The following is a 20,261-nucleotide window of genomic DNA, read 5'->3' as shown; positions in this document are numbered from 1 at the left end:
ACAGCTTAGTCCAGAATCGGTTTCTTACAAAACAAGAGCAAAAGTCCGCACATGTCCTCCTCTCCCCACTCATCTGTGGAAATCAGTCTCAATTCTTGAAGAAAACACACGCACACCCACACACCCTTCCTGAGAAGCCAGGCTTAATCCCTGGCAGTCAGCACAAGCTTCACCCTCCACTGACACAAGAAGCACGTGCCATGGAGCAAATCCTAAAATTTAGCAGATGAGGCCAGAGATGAGTGTGCTCACACAGACATGTGCCTAACAGGCACCACACACCTCCTGGCAGACAGTTATACCACTTGGTTTCAAGGTACTGACTGCTCTGCACAGACAAAAGTCTGGGGCTCTCCCTTCTCTCCCCCACCTCCACAAAACATCAAGGATCTGTCTGGATCCTTTCTCCTCGCTGCCAAACTGAATACCAGAGAGCCAGTCTGTGAGTGACCCAAGTAAGGGCCAAATTTTTCCAGTTAACTGACTCCTACAAATACAAACTAAAACTCTTGGAGATGGAAGACTGGTTATGAAAAGCACTCTGCAGCTGCTGAGAAGTTAGTTTTCACAACAGTTCTGCCTTATGGACTGACAACCATTACCTGCTTTTTGAACAGAACAACTGTGGAAGCTGACATGCTGAAACAAAGCAGCATGCTACTTGCCCATGGCCACTCGCTCATCAGCGAAAGCAGGACTGCGAAACCTGCAGGCTGCCAGGTGTGCGCTGCTCATCTGTCACGCTGTCAGATTGCCTTCTCACCCTTTAAGATGAAACGCACTAGAGATACAGAAAACTTAGTCTTTTATTTTTGAAAACTGAAAAAATAGCACTTGATTGCTTTTGTTGTCTCTTTTTTTAATTAAAAAACTCTTAGCCACCTTCTCTTTTTCTGTCACCATTAAACTTTAAAAAACTCCTCAATCCGCCGCTTTCTGGGGGGACTCACTGGACACGTCTCTCCTTCTGCATCTTGCAAGGCACTGCCAGAGTCAAACTCACAGCAAGCATCAGCTGCCTCCAAAAGCAAAACTTCATCAACGTCATCCCTGGTCTCAGAGAAGGTCCTCTGGAAAAGGTCGTAGATGGTCTTCTGTTTTGGATCTGTCTGAGAAATTACAACAGACAGAATCTGCATTACACTTTGTCATCTAAAACCACAGTGAGCAACAAATCAGAGGGCATGGCCCCTGAGACAGTGCCCATGTGTGTGTATATCATATGGTATATATATCATACATACATATATACACATATATCCCAGAGACATACATATGCTATGGAAGCTATCATATCTCCTTGCACGTAGCAGGTCTGGGAACCCTCTGTGCACAGTCAAAGTCAAGGCATGAATCCTGGGAGCAATTGGAAAATCTGATCTGTGGCATTAAAGGCAGAACAGGTGTAAGGTCAGCCTGCCAATCACCAGCCAGTCTAGATGTACACAAGCCAAAGCCCATTCAACCTCTCCCAGGGACCATCAATATTCTTTCAGGTCAATTACCTTAGGGCAGTAATTAGTGGATTCAGCTGTTTTGGAGAAATTGGTTTCTGAAAGACCAGCTTCCCCCAGAACTTCAATTTTCTCTTGAATCATTGGCCTAGGAGAGATAAACAGATACTACTGAAAGGAAGAAAATATCAAGCAAGGACACTGTGTCATTTACTATGTGTAGATTGAAAAAAAAAAAAATGTAACAGGGGTATAAAGATGATTTTTCTACCAAAGCTTGTTAGTTCCTTAACCTGTCCTGCTCTCGTTTATGATGACTGTATGCTGTCTTGGGATATCAATCAACACAATCTAAGTCAGTATCAACACAATTTCAATAAGTAACAAGAAGAGGATTTCAGGCTATAAATATATGGAGAACACACATATCCAATAGGGAAACTAGTTGACTGAGGCAACACCAATGGCATTAAGTCAGAACAAGAAGATGCAGCTAAAGGGAGTCTCAATAGCCTGCGTGTTCAGCAATGGCAATCCCCATCAACAGACACATCAGCATTTCTAGGGTATCTCCCGATGGATTGCCAGAGGAAGAATCCATCGCTGGCCCAAGAGGCCGAGAGGTCCCAACCGCATCTGCAAACTGGATGCTTCGAAAGAAGCAAAGGCTACAGCACAATTAATGCATTTACCAAATAGCCTTGTCATCTTGTTCTTTTTCTCGCCTCTAAAAAGGATGCCACTGTCCTTCTTGGAAGAGCCATATTTCCTTCCCATTTAGCATTAATGACTGCACGGACAGCATTTCACAAATAAAAGCAGAATTACTGTCATTAGCTTTCCATGAAACGTGGGCGATGCATCAGTTTCCAGATCCCTGCATTGTAGGGTTATAATTATTTGCCATCATGATATTCTGGGAACTGCACAAGTTCGCTTAGTTCATTCATTCCTTTACACAAGGTAATAAAGATGTAATTTTGGACTTTAAATGAACCAGCTGGTGGATAATTTCTTTTCATCATTTGCAGGTCAGTTCCCTCGCAACACTAAGGATTCCTCAGATCCTCCCCTTCCCCAGGATGTCAGATTGCCCAACCCAGTGTCCACTGATAGCTCTCACTGAAGCCAAAAAGATGAACCACAACTCAGCCCACAACTCTAGAGGTGTGTCAGTAGCACTTCTTTAATCCACCCAAAGGACTCACTGAATAGAAAGAGGAAAGCAACAGGGCAGTCCTCCTCCACATCTCCCTCTCCCAAGCACTCAGCAGCCAGACTGCTCCTCAGACCTCATCCATGATACACTGGACCATCTCCAGTGTCTGTTTACTTTGCTTGAAAGAACTCAGCACTTTACAGTACCTCAACACACAAATGCTCTGGGTTGTATCAAAGACAATTCTTTCTCCTTATACAGAAGGCTGTGAAGGTTTTAGAGGCATCAGCTCTCACAGAATTTCTCTCAACAGCCCTTTTTTTGTCAGATAACTGCTTTTATTCCTCCTGCTTGTCATCCACTTATTTATGTCCACTATGGCCACGCCATGTCACCAGCTCACAGCAGACCTGATTGGCAGTTACTGCTCCTCCCCTCACAGGCCGTGCAATCATTAAGCACCTTACATCACATACGTGACAAGAAGTGAAAATAGGTAGCAGGAGAACCAAAGCGTCTTTCTCGCTTCCTACCATAAATAGTCATCTGCTGTGCCTTTAGCCACCAGGTAGTGAACATTAACGGAGCTGGTCTGTCCAATTCGATGTGCCCGATCTTCTGCTTGGATCAAAACCTTTATGTAAAAACATGACAAAGAAAATAGTCAGAGCTGCAACGTCTAAGAAACAGTGTAAGCATCAGAGAACAGAGAAATACTGTTTCTTGTGCTTAGTGACTATTTCTCATCTGGATCCTGTTAACACCTGCACCCTCAAACACAGACCAAGCCAAGAAGTTATCTGGTGCACAGGGTTCCCAAAAGGCACTGAGCGTTTTTCAAAAGTAGAGGGTCAGCGCTGATGAGGGACCCCTTCAAGTCTTGGCTGGGTGAGCTGTTGAGAACTCTGTCAAGTTAAGAAACAGGAGCACGTTTCCCTTTCACACCACCTTCTCCAGCAGCATGCTGTGTAACCAGCCTCACTGGTTCAAGCCAGGCACCTGGAGGTGCACAGACAAGCAGCCATCAGAGAAAGAAAGAGAAAAACCCTAGAGAAAGTCCCCTGCCCATTACATCTCCTCCTAAGCGCCAATGTTTCTGCTCTGCAGGGAGCATCCAACCCTCATCCCCTGAAGGACGCGTACCCCTGGATTCCAGAAGAGCTCCGCAAACACCACGAGGTCTGCAGCAGACAATGTCAGGCCCATATTTGCAGCAGTGAGGGACAGGACAGCCACAACCTGTTTCTCCGAGAACTGGAACTTCTGGCACAGAGACTGCCGCTCTGCTGAAGGTGTGGACCCATCAATGCGAATGTATTCAACATGCTGTGAAAAGGCAGAAGATACTTTTTAGAGGCCATGTGTCTCCTTTCCCATGCTCTCCTTCCACATTTTAGTGGATTCTGTGTTTCCCTTCCCCATGGCAGAACCAGGAAAGTAAAAAGGCAAGTTGTATTTTTAAGACCTTTCCTCATCTTTAAGGCAGAGGCACTGTAGCTCAGCATATACTGTACCTCCCCTCTGTTCACAACGCATGACAATGCTCATGTCCATTGCTCTCCTACCAGTCCTGAGCAACAGGAAGGCCAGCAATCAGCTGGCAACTCAGGTACAGTGGAAAGGCAACTGGCTTAATACAAAGCCGAACACTGAGTGCTGATGTTACAACTGCTACAACCTCCCCAACCTCCCTAAGTCTTCCCCTGCTTGTGATGGAAGGAGATGGGATCCTACACATCTCAGTTGCTCTGTGGTAGGCTCAGGAGAGGCATGACAAACTTGGGTGATGCAGGGCCAAAACTCTTCAGTGTCCAACATCCTTGTTCTACTGGAGGATGCTGTCACAGAGGCAGCAAAGTCACCAATGCCACCGTGGTTTATCGTTTGGAATATGAACTTAAATCATTCTTCGCACTGCCCCAGCATGACCCAGAACTCTTTAGGGGCTCATCCATAGAAGTGTCACGTGAATAATTAGCAAAAGACTTTTGAAGTCAGAGAGATGATTGGCAGGGCTATCAAGTCTCCATACAGTATCCCCGTTCAAAAACGTAAGAGCACCACAGAGGTAAAGGAAGGCAGCCATAGGTGCACTTTCGTTGTTACGTTCTTCCTCTCTGAGCAAAGCAGAGATGGCCACACAGGGTAACACTCCTCCAAGAATTCACAAGCACCAGGCAGACAACGGAGATCAAAGAACATTAAATACAACAAAAGCCATTCAGCTAATACAAAGTGCATCCTGTGAGGCATTCACCCTGACAGCTCAGCTGCCTCGGTGAAGGGTGCATCCAGAAGCACAGCAAGTAGAAATTATCTCTGCCACTAACTTTCGTAAACTATCTGACCGGCAATAACTCTGGGGAGCTCTTAAACAGCTTTGAAGCTGGAATAGTGATAGAGTTAAGACGACTCATTCAATTACTTACTTTCTTCTCCAGCTCTGCAACAATTGCATCCAGCATTATCTTGTGATGAGCAAACACCAGGAATTTATCACTCCCCCTTTCCAGTAACTCCAGGATGTATTCTCTACATGAAAGAGGAAAAAAACCCCAAAGCTCTATGAACTATGTACTGAGAGAATACAGGCTTTGCTCACAACAAATTTTAAGGATACTGCTTATCTATACATAGAAACCAGGAAATAAGCTAGCATAAAAAAGCTGCAGTAAAATGCAAGTAGCAAGTCAAGCCTCCTACAGATTAAAAAAGACATTGCAAGAAAATCCACTCATTTTTCTTCAACACAGCTGGACAGCTGCCTACGTTTATACTTGTATATCAATCAATTTGTTAGATCCTACTCGAAACATGACATCCCAGACCAATCAACTGGAAGTCATTTACACTTACTTGACAACCTCGTTCACCTTTCTGTATTTTTAACTTTTGCACAATCACAATACACTAAGCTAATCTGTATATAATTATCCTTTCTATGTATACTTACCATTGCTTTTATTTTAGAAGAAAAGGTCTCTCAACCCATGCATCAGAATATCCTAAAGGTAGCTTTTTTTGGAATGGTTCACACTTACCATTTACTACAGCTTAACAATCTAAATAACATCAGCTATTTCTAGGAATTATCCATACGCATATAGGCTAATGACCAATGAGAGATAACAGGACTCCTTTTAAATGCAGTTAAACAGTGTTAATTAAATGAAAACATCTGGCCTTTTCCATGGACTAATAGCTGAGCTATAGAACCCATTTCTACGTACTATCTTGTGATACAACTGGAGCCTGAAAAACACCTAAAAACCTAACATTTGTAACTAAGTACAGAAACAGCTATCAGAACAGATGATACAAATGTCATCCTTTCTTTCGAATAACAAAGTTGTTGTGAAGATCAGGAATACCAAATTCTCTGCTAAATACAACACAGCTTAGGTCAGCAGCAACTGTGAGAAAACACCAAGCGGGATTTCCAGCGCTATATTAAGATGTATCAGTGCTTTGCAGACAGATCCCAGGGTTCGTGATGTTCAGATCCTTATTATGTGAGAACATCATTTAACAAAGAAACGTGGGAGAAAAGAGGGATTGCTGGATTTTAAAGCAAAACAAATATCAAAGTGATCATTCAAGTGTAGCATGCAGGCACCAACACATGACAATTATTTTATATCTCATTCCCATATTGCATTTAACAAACGGCTAGTCACTTCAACGGAAGCAATGGAAGCCACTGTCATCAAGGGTAAGACATGGGAGGTGCTGATGATCATAGGACAGTACCATTAGCTAGATGGTACTGTACATTAGCAGCTTATAATAAGTGGTATTTTAAATGCTACTAAACCCCTGACAATAAAAAGGACTAGTTCCTACCAGAGAGTCAAGTAAACAGCACTTCATGGTTTTATATTCAGTTCACGCTTGCAACTGAATATAAAAGGAAGAAACTTCTAACTGTTCACTAACAAAAAAAAAAAGGAAGAAACTCTTCTACAGAAACGAGCACTGGGACTCTGAAGTACAGTTCTGTGCCAAACAGGCAGATACTGCAGCAAGGTCTGAGACTGCGAAATCACACAGCACACATCAGCTGGTCCTTACATTCAAAGGGCTGTGGAAAAATAAACTGTTTTCATGTTATTAGCATACTACTTATTAAAAAGGCGTGGTATATGACCTAAAGCAACTCCTTTGCAGACCCAGAAAAAGGCTAAGGATGAAAGGGCATAGAAAGTCACAAAAGGAAATTATTCCTAGGGAAGACAAGAGTTAAAAGCACACCTATGATAGAAAATCAAATACATGTTCAAATACATGGAAAAACTTCTTTACAGTGAGGGTGACAGAGCACTGAAACAGGCTGCCCAGGGAGGTTGTGGAGTCCCCTTCTCTGGAGATTTTCAAGACTCGCCTGGATGCAGTCCTGAGTAATGTGCTCTGGGCAATCCTGCTCTAGCAGGGGAGTTGGACTAGATGATCTCTAGAGGTCCCTTCCAACTCTGAAGTTTCTGTGATTCTGATTCTGAAAACTTTTGTTACTGAGGTCCCATGTGAGCTCTGTGGAAAAGCCAAGAACTTCAGTAGGGGCTGTGACATCCTTAGAGCATGCTGTAAACTGAAGCTCAGTCCATCTCATAAGCTTTTTGGCTCAGGGTTCCTGCTGCAGCAGGACTGCAGCGTTTGTTTTCTCAAATTCTGTTGATACTTCTAGTTTCATTACTCCCCTCTTCCTTAAATTGAAATAGAGTCCAGACCAGGGAACTTGATCCCAGTCCCAAACACCAAGTAATTTTGGATGGTTCAAAAAACAGTTTAGATCCGTATCTGGAATGAAATGAGAAGACTTAGCCTACAAACTCTGAGAGAAGAAAATGTTTAGTGCATTGTAATTAAAATCAATTTTTCCTAAGCTGGCTTGAGGCTACACTTCATGTCCCTGCACTGTTATCTCTAAGGTACCATTTTCCTGTTCTCAGCGGAAAAACACAGCGGAAAAAGGCAAGAATGAAGTAATGACATGCAGCTTACACAACTGAATGGATTTTAGCTTCTGCTGTTCTGTTGTAGAAGAGGAGAAGAGCTTCCCTCTCGTGTTGTTTCTGCAGAGAGAAAGATAAATAAGCATAAGTCTCAGAAATGCCTTTTCTCCTTCTTGCTTTACAGATCTGGGATGTCTGAGGCTGCCAATAAAAACTTTACTAGGAAAAAAATCAGCCTAAAAATGCACAACAAAAGGGGACTGGAGGGGAAAGTCTCCGACTTGCCACTGGGCACAGCAGATACTCACACTCCTATTTCTGACACCTCCCTTCCTACCTCCTACTCAACTCCCACAAGTTGGATGACACACATCACAAACAGTTTTTGTTAAGAAAGCATTCCCCAACTAAAATGGCAAGAAAAAACTCCTAAATTCTTACAGAATGGTATTAGCAACCTAAGAGCCTAGAACACGCATTTGCCATCCGCACAAGAAAAACAAACAAAAAAGTAAAAATACATTCCTCGTGTTTTTGGGTACCGCTGTGTTCACAACGCAGCTTCAGCAAGGCTGTGTTTGTAGGGTGAATGGGATTACAATGCAAGACAGAGGAGTAAGTACACAGGCAGGAGGTATGAAAGACAATTAGAAAGGACTAACAAGAGAGGAAAAAAGAGAGAGGAAATGATATTTCACACAAAGAGACAAAGTAGACCACATAAATCAAAAGGAAAAAAACCAAGCTGAGCTGTTTCAATTGTGTTGCACATTCATTTAAAACTGTGCCTTCAATAGCCTTCCACTGCGCCTTCACGTGAGGTGTGGCTCTGACCTTCCTGGGAACTCCGGGTACTGTTTTTCCACTGATGTTTTTTTAATAAAGGTACCTGAAATACCAGTGGCTCGTCATGAAAATAGTTTCTGACTTACACTGTCATATCCTTTAGCCATCTTCTTTGCTTCATTTGCCAAGACAGCTTTGGTCTTTGCACTAATGCCTTCAGGAGCCACCACAATCATTTTGCGTTGTTTTGCTGGGAGCTGGGAAAGCACATCCGATTTCAGACGTCGTATCATGATGGACTCTTTCAGCAAAATTTTCAGTTCCGTTAAGTTGGATGATCCAGAGTAGTCCCAACCCCACGGCATCTGGGAAAGATCAAAGCAGTTATCAGCGTCAAACTTACAAAAGACTGGTCTGCAGGCAATCCAAGAGTAGAAGAAACTTCCAGGGAAAGTGGACAAGGCAAGAACTTAATGGTCAGCAGAAAGAGAGATTTGACAAAAATGGCAGTAAGACAGAAGTGTACAAACTAATTCACCCAACATGAGAAGGTTACTTATAAACTTCCCTTTTTCCTACCTAGAAGTGCTCAAGGAGGTGCAGGGAAGAGGATTATGCAGAAAGGTAGGGATTCCTACCACAGCAGCGTGCCCTGGTATTCACCCTCACGCAGCAAGGTGCTGTGCTCCTGTGCTGCTCTCCACTTACAGCTTTGGGCAGGCTGACAGAACTCACTGCAGTTCTGTGCGCGCACATTTCCCTCAGCTTTAAGCAGAGAGAGACACAAAAACCTTCTTTAACAGCATGAGGACAAACATCCTTAACCCAAATGCGTTCCCAAAGACGTTACACTTGTCTGACATGCCTAGTAAATGCTAGGTCAAAATTGCCTGTTTTTCACTGTGACCTGTCTCTCAATCTGCTTCCTGACGTACTCTGTTTCTGCCACTACCATGCTTGGCTCAGACTCAAGCAAACCATAAAGAAATTGTGGCCCAAAATAAATCACTTCAAGCATTGTCTCTTCAAAGCATCATCACTTGAAAACTCCTCTGAGCAAACCCTTCATTTACTCCTCCTTGAAGCACTCACTTCTGAACCTGCCCTATCCTCCAAGATCTTGTGTGCAGACTATTAATCTCAGCTCATCACTTCTCCTACTAGTAACCCTATGGCCTATCATTTGTTCTCCGGGAAAGAACAACTAAGCTGACAAACAGTGGCATCAAAATTGGTACATTCCTTAAAAGAAACATCTTTCTTTTGGAGAGGAGACCAATAAGGTTTTTATGCTGAAGTAAAGGATAGAGATACCTTTCTGCTGAAGTTTCACAGATAAATATATGAAATACAACTACAGTAATACCGAAAACCAGGGAAGGGGGAGGAGAAATCTTCCTCACAGCTCTAATTACAAGTCTTACTGGCAATGTCACCAAAAAAAAACCAAAATACAACCTACGGTCCTGGAACAACAACCCAAAGTAACCCCCTACATATGTACACATACACCCTCCTAAAATGCATATAATGGAGATGTGAGTAGCCTCACAAAGAGCTTCACAACCTCTTTGATCTGCTACTCCACTCTCATTGCACCACATTAATTGCTAAAATGGATTTAACCTTAAAAATCTATATATCTTTTATGTGCCTTCCCGAAGAGAAACCTGCTGCAACACAGAAATAGAAGTAAAATAGGAAAAAGTTCTGAAGTATTCACTGTGCCCTCTATCCTCCTGTGGAATGCATGAGGCAAAAAATAAATCATACAGGCCATGAGGTCAATCACGTTACTCACTGTAGTAAGGGATGGTGCTTTGCTGGAACAGGGATGAGAACATGCTATAAGACAGAAAGAGGAGGAATCAAACAGCTTATGGGCAATTAAGACCTCTCTGATATCTGGAAGTGAAAATTCCTACTTCAGGTTGAGACATAACAGGACAACCTGCAATTCTGTTGCCATGTTGTGCTGATACGAACCTTTAACTGACTTTGGATTCTGGAACTTAGGGCCACCATTAAAACCCCTTTGACTTATTCTATTCCTACATAATTATGGTATCATCTGATTATCTATATTTGGTTCATTAAGGCAGGAAACAATTCAAACCCTAGACACAAAGCCAGTTTGGATCTTCTAGAGTTAAAACTTTGGCTCTGACAACAGCACAGTGGTACACAGCCAGAGTTAATAAACCCACCTGGATCTAAGCCAAGCCCTCCAAAAGCAACATGGGTATTACTGCTCTGCTTCCCTGAAACCAGGAATGCAATGCAGATACATCCCTCAGGCCTGTGAAAAGCTGTCTCAAGTCTAGCTGAGTTTATTATCTTTGGGCACGCTGCACGAAAGCTGACCTCGCTGCATTTCTTCAGGCTCTGTGGACCCAGCAGAGTGGCTCTACAGAATACGGAGGAGCCACCTGGTGCAGCACCCAGACTCATAAACCCTCTGCCCACGCTGCTCAGTGCGCTGATAAGTAAGTGCAGGGACCAACACTGACCAGGCTGCTGCGCAAGACTTCTATGGGGCCTGGACACTCCCCTCAGGCTACCTCATTCTACTCCTGCAGCCCATGTTTTTCCCACTTTCCACTTCTGTAACAAGCAAATAATACGTATGTTTTGTGTCCGCATCCATTTCAGAAAAGTAACATCATCATAACTGAAAGAACAAGGAACAAACAGAGCCAATATACCATCTACTGTCATATTAAAAAGCATATATGGGCAGAATCCTACAGTACGTTCGGCTTACTGTATTTCTTTTATGGTGACTGTTGCTGGAACAATTTGCGCAAACAAGGAAGCGTGCTAGTTCTGTACTGCACCTAGCTAGTGATAAAAAAGATGATTATTAAAACATAGTTTGGTATATCCTATTGTGAAAAAGGAGAGAGAAAAGCGGGACATTTATTTTGCCAAAATACACATCTGGCTTTGATCCATATCATTCCAGAACAAATGCTTCCAACTGTGATTTTCTTACCAAAGTGTTACAGCATCTTACATGAGTCAGTAAACTTATTACAGTGCTAGCAGAAGCTGCCAAACTCTTACAAATTCAGAGCATGTGCTCAGATAGAAATTATTTAATATTTGCCAACTTCACCCAGTTTGAAAAATGAATTCACAGCATGTATTTTGGGAAACAGACTTGAGATATTTTGTAAATAAGCAGGTGACATTTCACTTGCTGCATTTTTAAGAGTACAGATGCTGGGAGGTTGAATTACAAAATGATAAACTTTTATTTCATATCTTTTCTAATCACATCTGCCAGGGATTTGCAATTTTCTGTTATAAAATCTATTATCTTCAAACAGCAACTGGTCAGGTTTTAGTTTTAAATGGAATGGTTCAGGTTTGTCAATTTTTCTTTTATCTTATAATGCAATCAGATTTATTATTAATATCAAAACATTTTTACATTGCACCTTTCATCCTGACAGATCTCCAAAAGCCTTGCAAAACCTCTCTGTTTCTGAGCAATTCCATCCCCACTCATAACGCTGCCACTTTAGGACAGAAAGAAGAACCTATTTAAGTAATGACAGCAGAAGTGCCACAACAGTTCTTCAGAGAGGATGTAACTCCTAACACGGTCTCAGGTTAGAGCTGCTAAAAGGAACATGAGGGACGTACTACGGTCATGAGGGAACAACTACAATCATCAAAACACCTTTTAATTTACTCATTGCTGAGTGGATCTATAGCAACCCAATATTCAGCAGTCCCATTTTTGCCTCTAATACTATCCACATCTCTTCATTTCCAGCAGCCCGACTTCTGCTCTAAATAACCAGATTCTTTCTAGGCTCACTCTATCATTTACTGACATTAACTGTAGCAAAATGTCCCAGGAGAGCACTGAGAAGACCAGTAATGTTCTACTGTCTAGTAGAGGCAGGTCAAACAGAGAAACAAAATTGTACTAGAAACCCTGCAGAAGTTTTGAAGGGAAGCTGATGCAGACTGTGACCTCCATGCTGAGTTTCACTGTAGGTTGAAAACTCATTTACACAGAATACACTGTTACAACCTGGATCGCACAAAACAATTTTATTTCTTTTATCCAGTTCAACATCTTACCTGAGTTTCATGTCTCGTAATCGAAGCAACAGCTAGTCATGCAGAACTTCACCCTCAAAGGGTTTATGAAACTCCAAACCTATTTAGATTCACATGTTGCAATTCAACTTTCCTTTTTACTGCAGAAAAACAATGAGATTAAACTACATCTCTTAATTTCCCTCTAGGAAGCATTCTGGACACTGCTCAGACAGGAATCACTCAACAAAGATAATGAAGCTCAGGAGAAGACATGGCCCTCTCCCTCCATATGATTCCTACTGTGGATGGAGAAACAATAAGTTTATCCTCTGCCAGAAAAGCGGTGCTTTGCTAACATGAGTGCTGTCATCTTCTAGAACTCAGGTTCTGGATCCGTGATTCTGCATGCTAAATGACCTTATTTAGTCAATGGCAGCAGCACATGAGTATCAAAGCCAATGAATTGCTCATCTAGCTTGCACATTTGGACGTACACGGAACAGCACTACACTAGCAATGAAAATAAAGGGGGCATTCAGACCTAGGAAAAAGGGGACTTACATGAGACTGCAATATGAATCATCTTGATGGAAACTTGGCATATGTTAGCTACTCTAAACAGAGAAAAGAAAACAAACACGAAATCCCTACAAATAGCTATAACTATTTTTATGGCATACACTGATGACATTTGGTTCTTCTGTACATATTTTTGAGCACTGAAATGGTCATTTGGTGTTTCCAACCACTCTGCTGAAAGTTATTGCCCAATCTCACAGAAAACGAGGCACAAGAAGTGAAATGGATGCTCAAGAACAAAGCAGAGCAAGCAAGTTCATGCACTACAGGTCCGTGCTCACACTGCCAAGCCGTTCTGTGCCACATGCTAACTGCTCCATGCTTGTCCTGGAGGAACTGGAGGGCAAGCCAAATTAGAGGGCTCTTGTTCCAAATCAGAACTTGGGGGAACTTTGGTTCCCCTTTTCATGTCTATGCAACCAACACAGAAGATCCTAGAGCCTCTTTGTACAACAGGCAGCAGAAAAAGCTCTTCTCTTGGCAGTGTGTGTTCCAACACACACAGCCACCCTAGAGATGGCAAATCCGCGCACAGCTAAACTGCCCGTACACTGCAGTGATGATTTGCAGCATCATGGCTGCAAATACTGGCTTCCCACAAAGCCAAGATCTTGCAGTGGTGGGACTCAATGACTCTGCCGAAACAACCGCTGAACAGCTGGCAGAGATAAGAGAAGTTAATTTATTTTCAAGATATGCTGAGAACCACATTCATTTCCTGAATTAAGAGGGTGGAATACAAAGACAGACTATAAGTCATTTTTCACTTACCTGGAGATATAAAATTCAAAATCCCAAGCAACTAAGGCCTTACTTTGCTAAACAGTCACTAAAGCCCACTAGAAACTGTTTTTGGGGTTTTTTTTAATCAATTAGCCCAAATCTGCAGCTGCTTAAAGGCCCCACAGTTACTCTGACCATTTAAAACACTCTGGGGGCAAGTTCTTCTTAGAATAAGCTCATTTCCCCAGCTATGGCCATTTTTTTTTTTTTTTAAAGCTTTTTACTTCCATGGCTTTCAGGAAGCATTACTGCCTCCATGTCTCAGGCCCACCACTGCAGCACCTAGAGCTTCTCAGATTGAGTGCTTTCAAATGTTACTCTGCAGTGAGACTTTCTCCAAAAAGATGTAATATCAGACAGAACGAAGGAAAGAAAAAGACTCCACATTTTGCAAAACACAAAAAAAACCAAAACAAAACACAAAAAAAACCAAAACAAAACACAAAAAAAACCCCAAAAATAATAATAAAAAAAAATAATGATAAAAAAAAAAGCTGTTTGCCCAGTCCCAGTCTGCCACTTCCCCCACTGAAGTACCTTCTTGGCATCACAGTAGCGTAGCCCAAAGGAGTGGAACTGCGGGAAGAAGGCTGGCTGGACAGCTGCGATCTGTGTGTAGAGCTCTGCGGGCCGCGACATGGCAGGGGTTCCTGAAAGCAAGATCACTCTCCTGGCAGCCTGGGAAAGCAAAATGGAGCATCGTTATCATGCAGCTTACAGTATAAGCAGAACGCGCTAAGAAGTCATCCCCAGTCCTGAAAGAAAATCGCAGAGCCATTGTCCAAGCACCCTAAATGGAAGAGTACTTCACCTTCCACAGATACTTTCAGCCTTCACTGCCTGAAGACAGCGCTTCAGACTCAAGGACAGTGCTTAAAACTTCTAGGAAGCAGGACAAACCATACTGTTTATTATTCATCATCCACATGCTGTAAGGGAAGGGGACATAAATTTTTATGACAATACTTTCTGAATTGGCATTTACCCGCTAGACACGTTAATATCTTGTGCCTGGCTCAATATTTCATTTGGCATCCGATGTCACAGGAAAATGACACACCCTCTCAGGTACATCCTCACCTCCCAAATAAATTCTCTCGCAATAAATGTGCCACAGCAAGCCATAAACAGACTGTCTTCCTCACAAAAGCAGAAGAGATCCAGAGAAGTAGGATCTTCTTCTTACGTTTTGTTCATTTTTTTTTCTTTTTAAACTCTACTAGCAAGGAGAGAAAGATGAAGCTGCCTGAAGCAGGACCAGAAGATGTCCACATGACAGCCATGGTGAGTCTAGGCACAGCTGGCTGGATTCTAGAACATGAGTTAATAAATACGAATCATGTAAGACTATAAAATGTGTTATAGGGGAGACAGGAAGGAGGTGGGGTGGGAAACCTGTATCTAAAGTAGGTGCTCCCAAAAAGTGGGAAAAAAAATTACACTATAGACATAAACCCTCCAAGATGCATTTCTACCCTCATACCTCCATTATTATCTAATTCTATTATTAGATGAGAACTATGAATTTCTAATGCTGTAAATTCACATATAGTATTTAAATTACAAATGCCTTGTATTTTCCCGCATGGTTTAATGCAGGTTCATTAAAATAACAAAGAGATTCTTGAGTGACATCTGTACAAACAGCTCATTCACATTTAAATGAAAAAGAAAATTAAATTCTTTTATCATTTCACTGAGATCTACCAGTCACCCAAATCTATTCAGCTGATTCATCCACTTGCCAACCAAATCTGGTGGAAAAAGAGTTCACAGATCAGCTACCGGAAATTAATTTCAGGACTCTTTATCAGATATTGATATATAGGTTGTAATCAAGGTGGGACTTGCCTTCTCCCTCCATCCCTACTAAAAAGATCAGAAGGAAATGTGACCACCAGGATCAGATAATTCCCATAAACATGTAAAAAAGCAGGATATTTACTGAACTAAATAAGAGGAGAGGTCAAGCCTTTGGACGTGTTCGAAGGTGAGAGTTAGTTTGCACAAGACAGAGGTGCCTATGCTACTCAAAAGAGCGTGGAGTCACAGAGGCCAAAGATATCAAATCCCATGAGGAAACAAAGTGATAAAGCAGAAACTAGTTCAGTTTTTTAAATTAAGATAACAGTGGAGGACAACTGAGCAGAACCTAGACAATATCTGATAGCTTGCAGAAGCTTTTGAGGAGTAAACTGACACCACCCTGAAAAATCTGCTGAAATGCCAGATAAGCCAGTCTCACGTGTGCAAGAAACCTCCAAATTAAACTTTTTCCTCCTGGACTAACAGAAGGCCACTGATAAGAAAAAGACAACGTGGAGATCACGCAATTACAGACAGCTCACTTCAAATAACTCTGGATCAAGCTAAAGCAAGAAAAGTTCATTCAAAACAGACCAGGGACATATTAAATGCAGCATAAACCCAACTGTCTTGAAAGGTTTTATGCCATTCTCAACACTTCTCCTCTTTGGAGGGTGCTCCCCAAGAGCTACTTGAGATGAGGTTGGAACACTAATTCCCTGGTAGTCAAAACAATCCCTAAATAGGTATCAACAGAGAAAATTATGAAGTTACAGGTTATTTGAATTCTAAACTTGTACAGCAGCTGCTTTGATACGCACAACTTAATTTTGAACAGACAGGGTATCTAACAACTGCAAGCACTTACCAAGGGGTGTGATACATCTTACATAATTAATCATTTTAAACAAATTGAGAAGTAAAAAACAACAGGGGGAAAAAACCAAACGCAAACCCAAAAGACACTAGATACATAAGAGCCGTGAAGAACTTGAAGAAATTAATTCCAGAAAATTGTGCGTAACATAGGTGGTCTAACTCATCCCAAGGGTCCCTTTCATTTTTAAAATCCATGACAAAAGGAGCCCAAGAGAGAACTGAAGAAAAAAAAAAAAAGTAATCCTAGGAAGACAACTTTCCAAGTGTTGAAGGCTTACTTAAATTCTGGATGAAAGAAATGGCTTTGATTCACATCTCTTTTCTAGTGGCAACTCATTTTGAATAGATGCCAATAAAGATTTGCTCCTGCAGAAATGTCTCGGCTCACTGCTTAATTCTTGTGCTGTCAAGAGTGAGAGCTTACCCTCTTTTTTCCAAGGTCTATAAGAATAATATGGAACAACAGCACAGAAAATAAGACTGAAGTGACCAGCAAGGACTTTCTAGCAAAACCAGATCTGTAATCAATTGATACCTGTTTCCACATAGGAGAACTAACTTCATCTGCTCATTAGCATTTAGGCATGAAGTTTAATCTTCCGCAGAAGCACTCCTCTCTCCCATGTGTCCTTGTGACTGTTCTTACAGCTGCTTTCTTTTGAGACTGCTTAAGTGAACTCTGACAACAACTTGACTAGTGGAAACCTGTTCTGTAGCCCTCATTTAACAAGTAACATAAGTGGTGCACACACAATGCACCAGGAAGAATGAATTCCACAGCTGTGACAACATTTACAAATGTCACTTTTGAAAGTTGAAGAATAATTTATGAAATGGCAATCCCCAATGGCACTTACTTTAGAGGTCAAAACCCAGCACCCAACTGATTCGAAGGGGAGGAGGTAAGGGGGGGGGGGTTGCCACAAAGTAATAACTGAACATGCAAAGAGCCTCATTAACATACAATGACTGTCTCTGTGTTAAATGAATTTCACAGCATGAGCTCTGCCATATGCTAAAAGACTGACATACTTTTTTAAGTAAGTGCGGCTGGCTCTGGCTGTACAATTACTTGTGTCCCCAGTTTTTGCTTACTCTGTCATTTTGAACTGCTTAGCATAAGAATATCTTATCCTGTGAAACGAAAAATCTGAGAGTGGCTATAATATCATAGAGATAATCACCTGATGAAATAGAAGATTTGATAAAGAGAAAGGGTTGCAGCTGTTTTGAGGAGTCTGTTTCTGTACTTGGGTAAGAGAGATAAGGCTCTGCATTTCATAAGATGATCCTGCAGTGGTTATTCCAAAAAATATAAATGCCTTTCCCTATTCTTAAGTGACATCTAGATAGAGAATGTATATCAAATTGTGATGATCAGCTACGACTGAAGCAAATTACACTACCTCTCTCTTTCAAGAAGGCAGGGAAACTGGAAGGTAAGAGGAGATCTGAAGATGCAGCCTTGAGGGCCCCAAGCTTCTCCCATTTCAAGATGAAGTTTCTTCTCTCAGCAGGAGACAACAAGCAAAGGCTTATTTATCCAATCCATATGGATTTGTAGTGCCTAAAGACAGCTGCTATTTATTTCCCACTGGAAAGGGAGATTTTCATGTTCCCTCCTCACCTTCTACCTTCAGCATTGACCTATTTCCCTCTACTGTTTTAAAGCACCTCTTTATTAAAACAAGCACAAAGATATTAGATTCCAGCCACACAATGTATTTGGACTTCCATAATAGAAACAAAGACCTTTAACCCTGCAAACATCAGTATGTGCATCATGCTATTAACCTGAACAGCAGCTCAACAGGAACAATCACATTAGTAATATTACCCAAATGTTGTGGAACAAAGCCCATGGGGAACACAACAGGAATAAGACCATTTTATGCTACTGGAATCTTTGATTAGATACTTTTTATTTCTCACTTTCTAACCCAGTTCTTCACTAAAAACTTACTGTCTTGCTTCCAAAAAACTCATCCATTTTCCATTGGGACGTTCCCCAGTTTCCGCTGCCTTGCAATACTCCATGCAATTACAGCAGAACAAAGACCATGCAGCACTTTGGCTGGTCGAAGGATGCAGAATCCTTTTCACTCCAGACCCCAAGAGATCCCACCACAGATCAGTGAAAAACTTCCATTTTGTTGTTTCCTCTTCATCTACACCCTTGGGGCTTTGCTGTTTTATGGATATTGGTAGCACGTACACTCCCTTTTTCTTATGCTCATGTCTCTGGATCAGTATAATCTTGTAAGGAAAAAACAAAATGCTTACAAAAGGCGTAACACCATGACACTTTCTGCCTCTGAGGGAGGCAGATCCAGGGCAGAGGCGAAGGGAATAACTAATGTTGTCAGTAAACTCAGGAGAACTTGGTCCCATGAGACTAAAGAGAACAGCAAGGTGACAAGTAGTCCCATTACTGATTGCCACAGCTCTGAACTAGGGGCACGGACAAGCCAGGCCTGAAAATGGTGACTCAACCAAAGCCCAACAGGATGAGGGTGAATACTTTGATGTGCATGGAAACAAGACAAAGGGACCACTTTGAACACAGGAACTTCTAGCCCTCTTGAGTACCATAAGAGATGCTGAAGCTGGGGACAGATCTCATGCAGCTGCTGGCACAGACTGGCCAGTGTGAAAGCTGGCTGAGCTTGAAAGCAGGATTTTTGCCACATGCCAAAACATCAAAGGACTCTTTTCTACTCTGGCTTTCAATCCATCCGCCTCCCTAATTTTGCAGGGATGCACACAGACTGTGTACAAACTCTGCCACCTGGTTCCACGTAGGCGGATGAAGCATTCTCCCCCATGTACAAGTGAAGGGAATAAATCTGGCCTAAACGTTTTGCTGCTGCTATTTCAGCTCACCCTATCTTATTGTTTGTGTAATTGTAAATTCCTCTCAAAGTTTTGTCCAATAACAATAAACTGGGCACAATATGTCTATATACTTACTCTAAACTAATGACAGCCTGGAGCAAGCTACCAGCATGGTCATTGCATATATCCAGCCGTTATAACAGTGCACTAAAAAGTTTTTCTGGTCACACTTCCCACTGTCCCAAGCAAAACTTTCCTAAATCTGTGTCAGGGTAGCACCTAAGTACGTCAAAAAGATACCAAGTACTACACACACTGGATACTGCACACACACACAGAGTTTGTGGGTTTTTAATATTAAAAGAACATGTAGAAGTTCCCAACCAACAAACTTAGGCCACATGTTTAATACATGGTTCTGTTTGACAATTCCGTACCACACTTGCTCTGCAACAGATACAAGAGAGCAGGAAAAGGTTATTACTGAGTGGCTAAAAATACCACTCGATTTTGAAAACCAGTCAATGTCAGATATTAAAACTAAAATGACGCTTTAAATGCTGTAACCACAGGTTAAATATTTCAGAGGTGGAGATTCAGCTTGGCTGTCTAAGAAGGCAGATTCAAAATTAATATCCAAGGTAAGTCATCTTTCTTATGAACATATTGATTTAATCTGATTATTGTGCAGTTCTGTCTAAACACTCGCAACAATTTTTATATTTTACTTATTATTCAAATGGAGGAGTCACAAGAGGAGATTCTACCAAGATAAAAAGAATCCATTAAGTACAGATGGAAGTGACAGAAACATTTCAGGCTCAGAAGCGTTTTAACTTAGATCTGTCCAGTGTCATTATGGACTCATAAATCTTTGTAGCACATACGGACCAAGGATCACATTTCTTAGGTGGTTTTTTTTCCCCCCCTTTTCTGTCCCCAAAAGCCAGTTCAAGGCTAAGCTTTAACGCT

General features: G+C 41.8%; 1 protein-coding gene across 4 annotated transcripts in view; it reads right to left on the bottom strand.

The window, feature by feature from the left end:
* Window positions 1-20,261, bottom strand: part of SMARCAL1 (SWI/SNF related, matrix associated, actin dependent regulator of chromatin, subfamily a like 1) — a 39,188-nt gene continuing 18,927 nt past the window's right edge. For 2 of the 4 annotated variants that reach the window (XM_063340394.1, XM_063340392.1), the window contains exons 10-17: window positions 14,307-14,447; window positions 8,495-8,713; window positions 7,612-7,682; window positions 5,043-5,145; window positions 3,757-3,939; window positions 3,147-3,247; window positions 1,506-1,602; window positions 1-1,109 (exon numbers count right to left, since the gene is read on the bottom strand). In XM_063340394.1, coding sequence (XP_063196464.1) covers window positions 903-1,109; window positions 1,506-1,602; window positions 3,147-3,247; window positions 3,757-3,939; window positions 5,043-5,145; window positions 7,612-7,682; window positions 8,495-8,713; window positions 14,307-14,447 — 1,122 coding nt within the window. In that variant the 3' untranslated portion in view covers window positions 1-902. The remainder of the gene's footprint in view (window positions 1,110-1,505; window positions 1,603-3,146; window positions 3,248-3,756; window positions 3,940-5,042; window positions 5,146-7,611; window positions 7,683-8,494; window positions 8,714-14,306; window positions 14,448-20,261) is intronic. The other 2 variants (XM_063340393.1, XM_063340396.1) reach the window with 2 other exon arrangements.

This window comes from Chroicocephalus ridibundus, chromosome 7 (genome assembly GCF_963924245.1).
Source record: "Chroicocephalus ridibundus chromosome 7, bChrRid1.1, whole genome shotgun sequence".
In the NCBI taxonomy this organism is placed as follows: domain Eukaryota; kingdom Metazoa; phylum Chordata; class Aves; order Charadriiformes; family Laridae; genus Chroicocephalus; species Chroicocephalus ridibundus.
The sequence above is the reverse complement of the archived record's forward strand: the minus strand, read 5'-3'. Positions and strand labels throughout refer to the sequence as shown.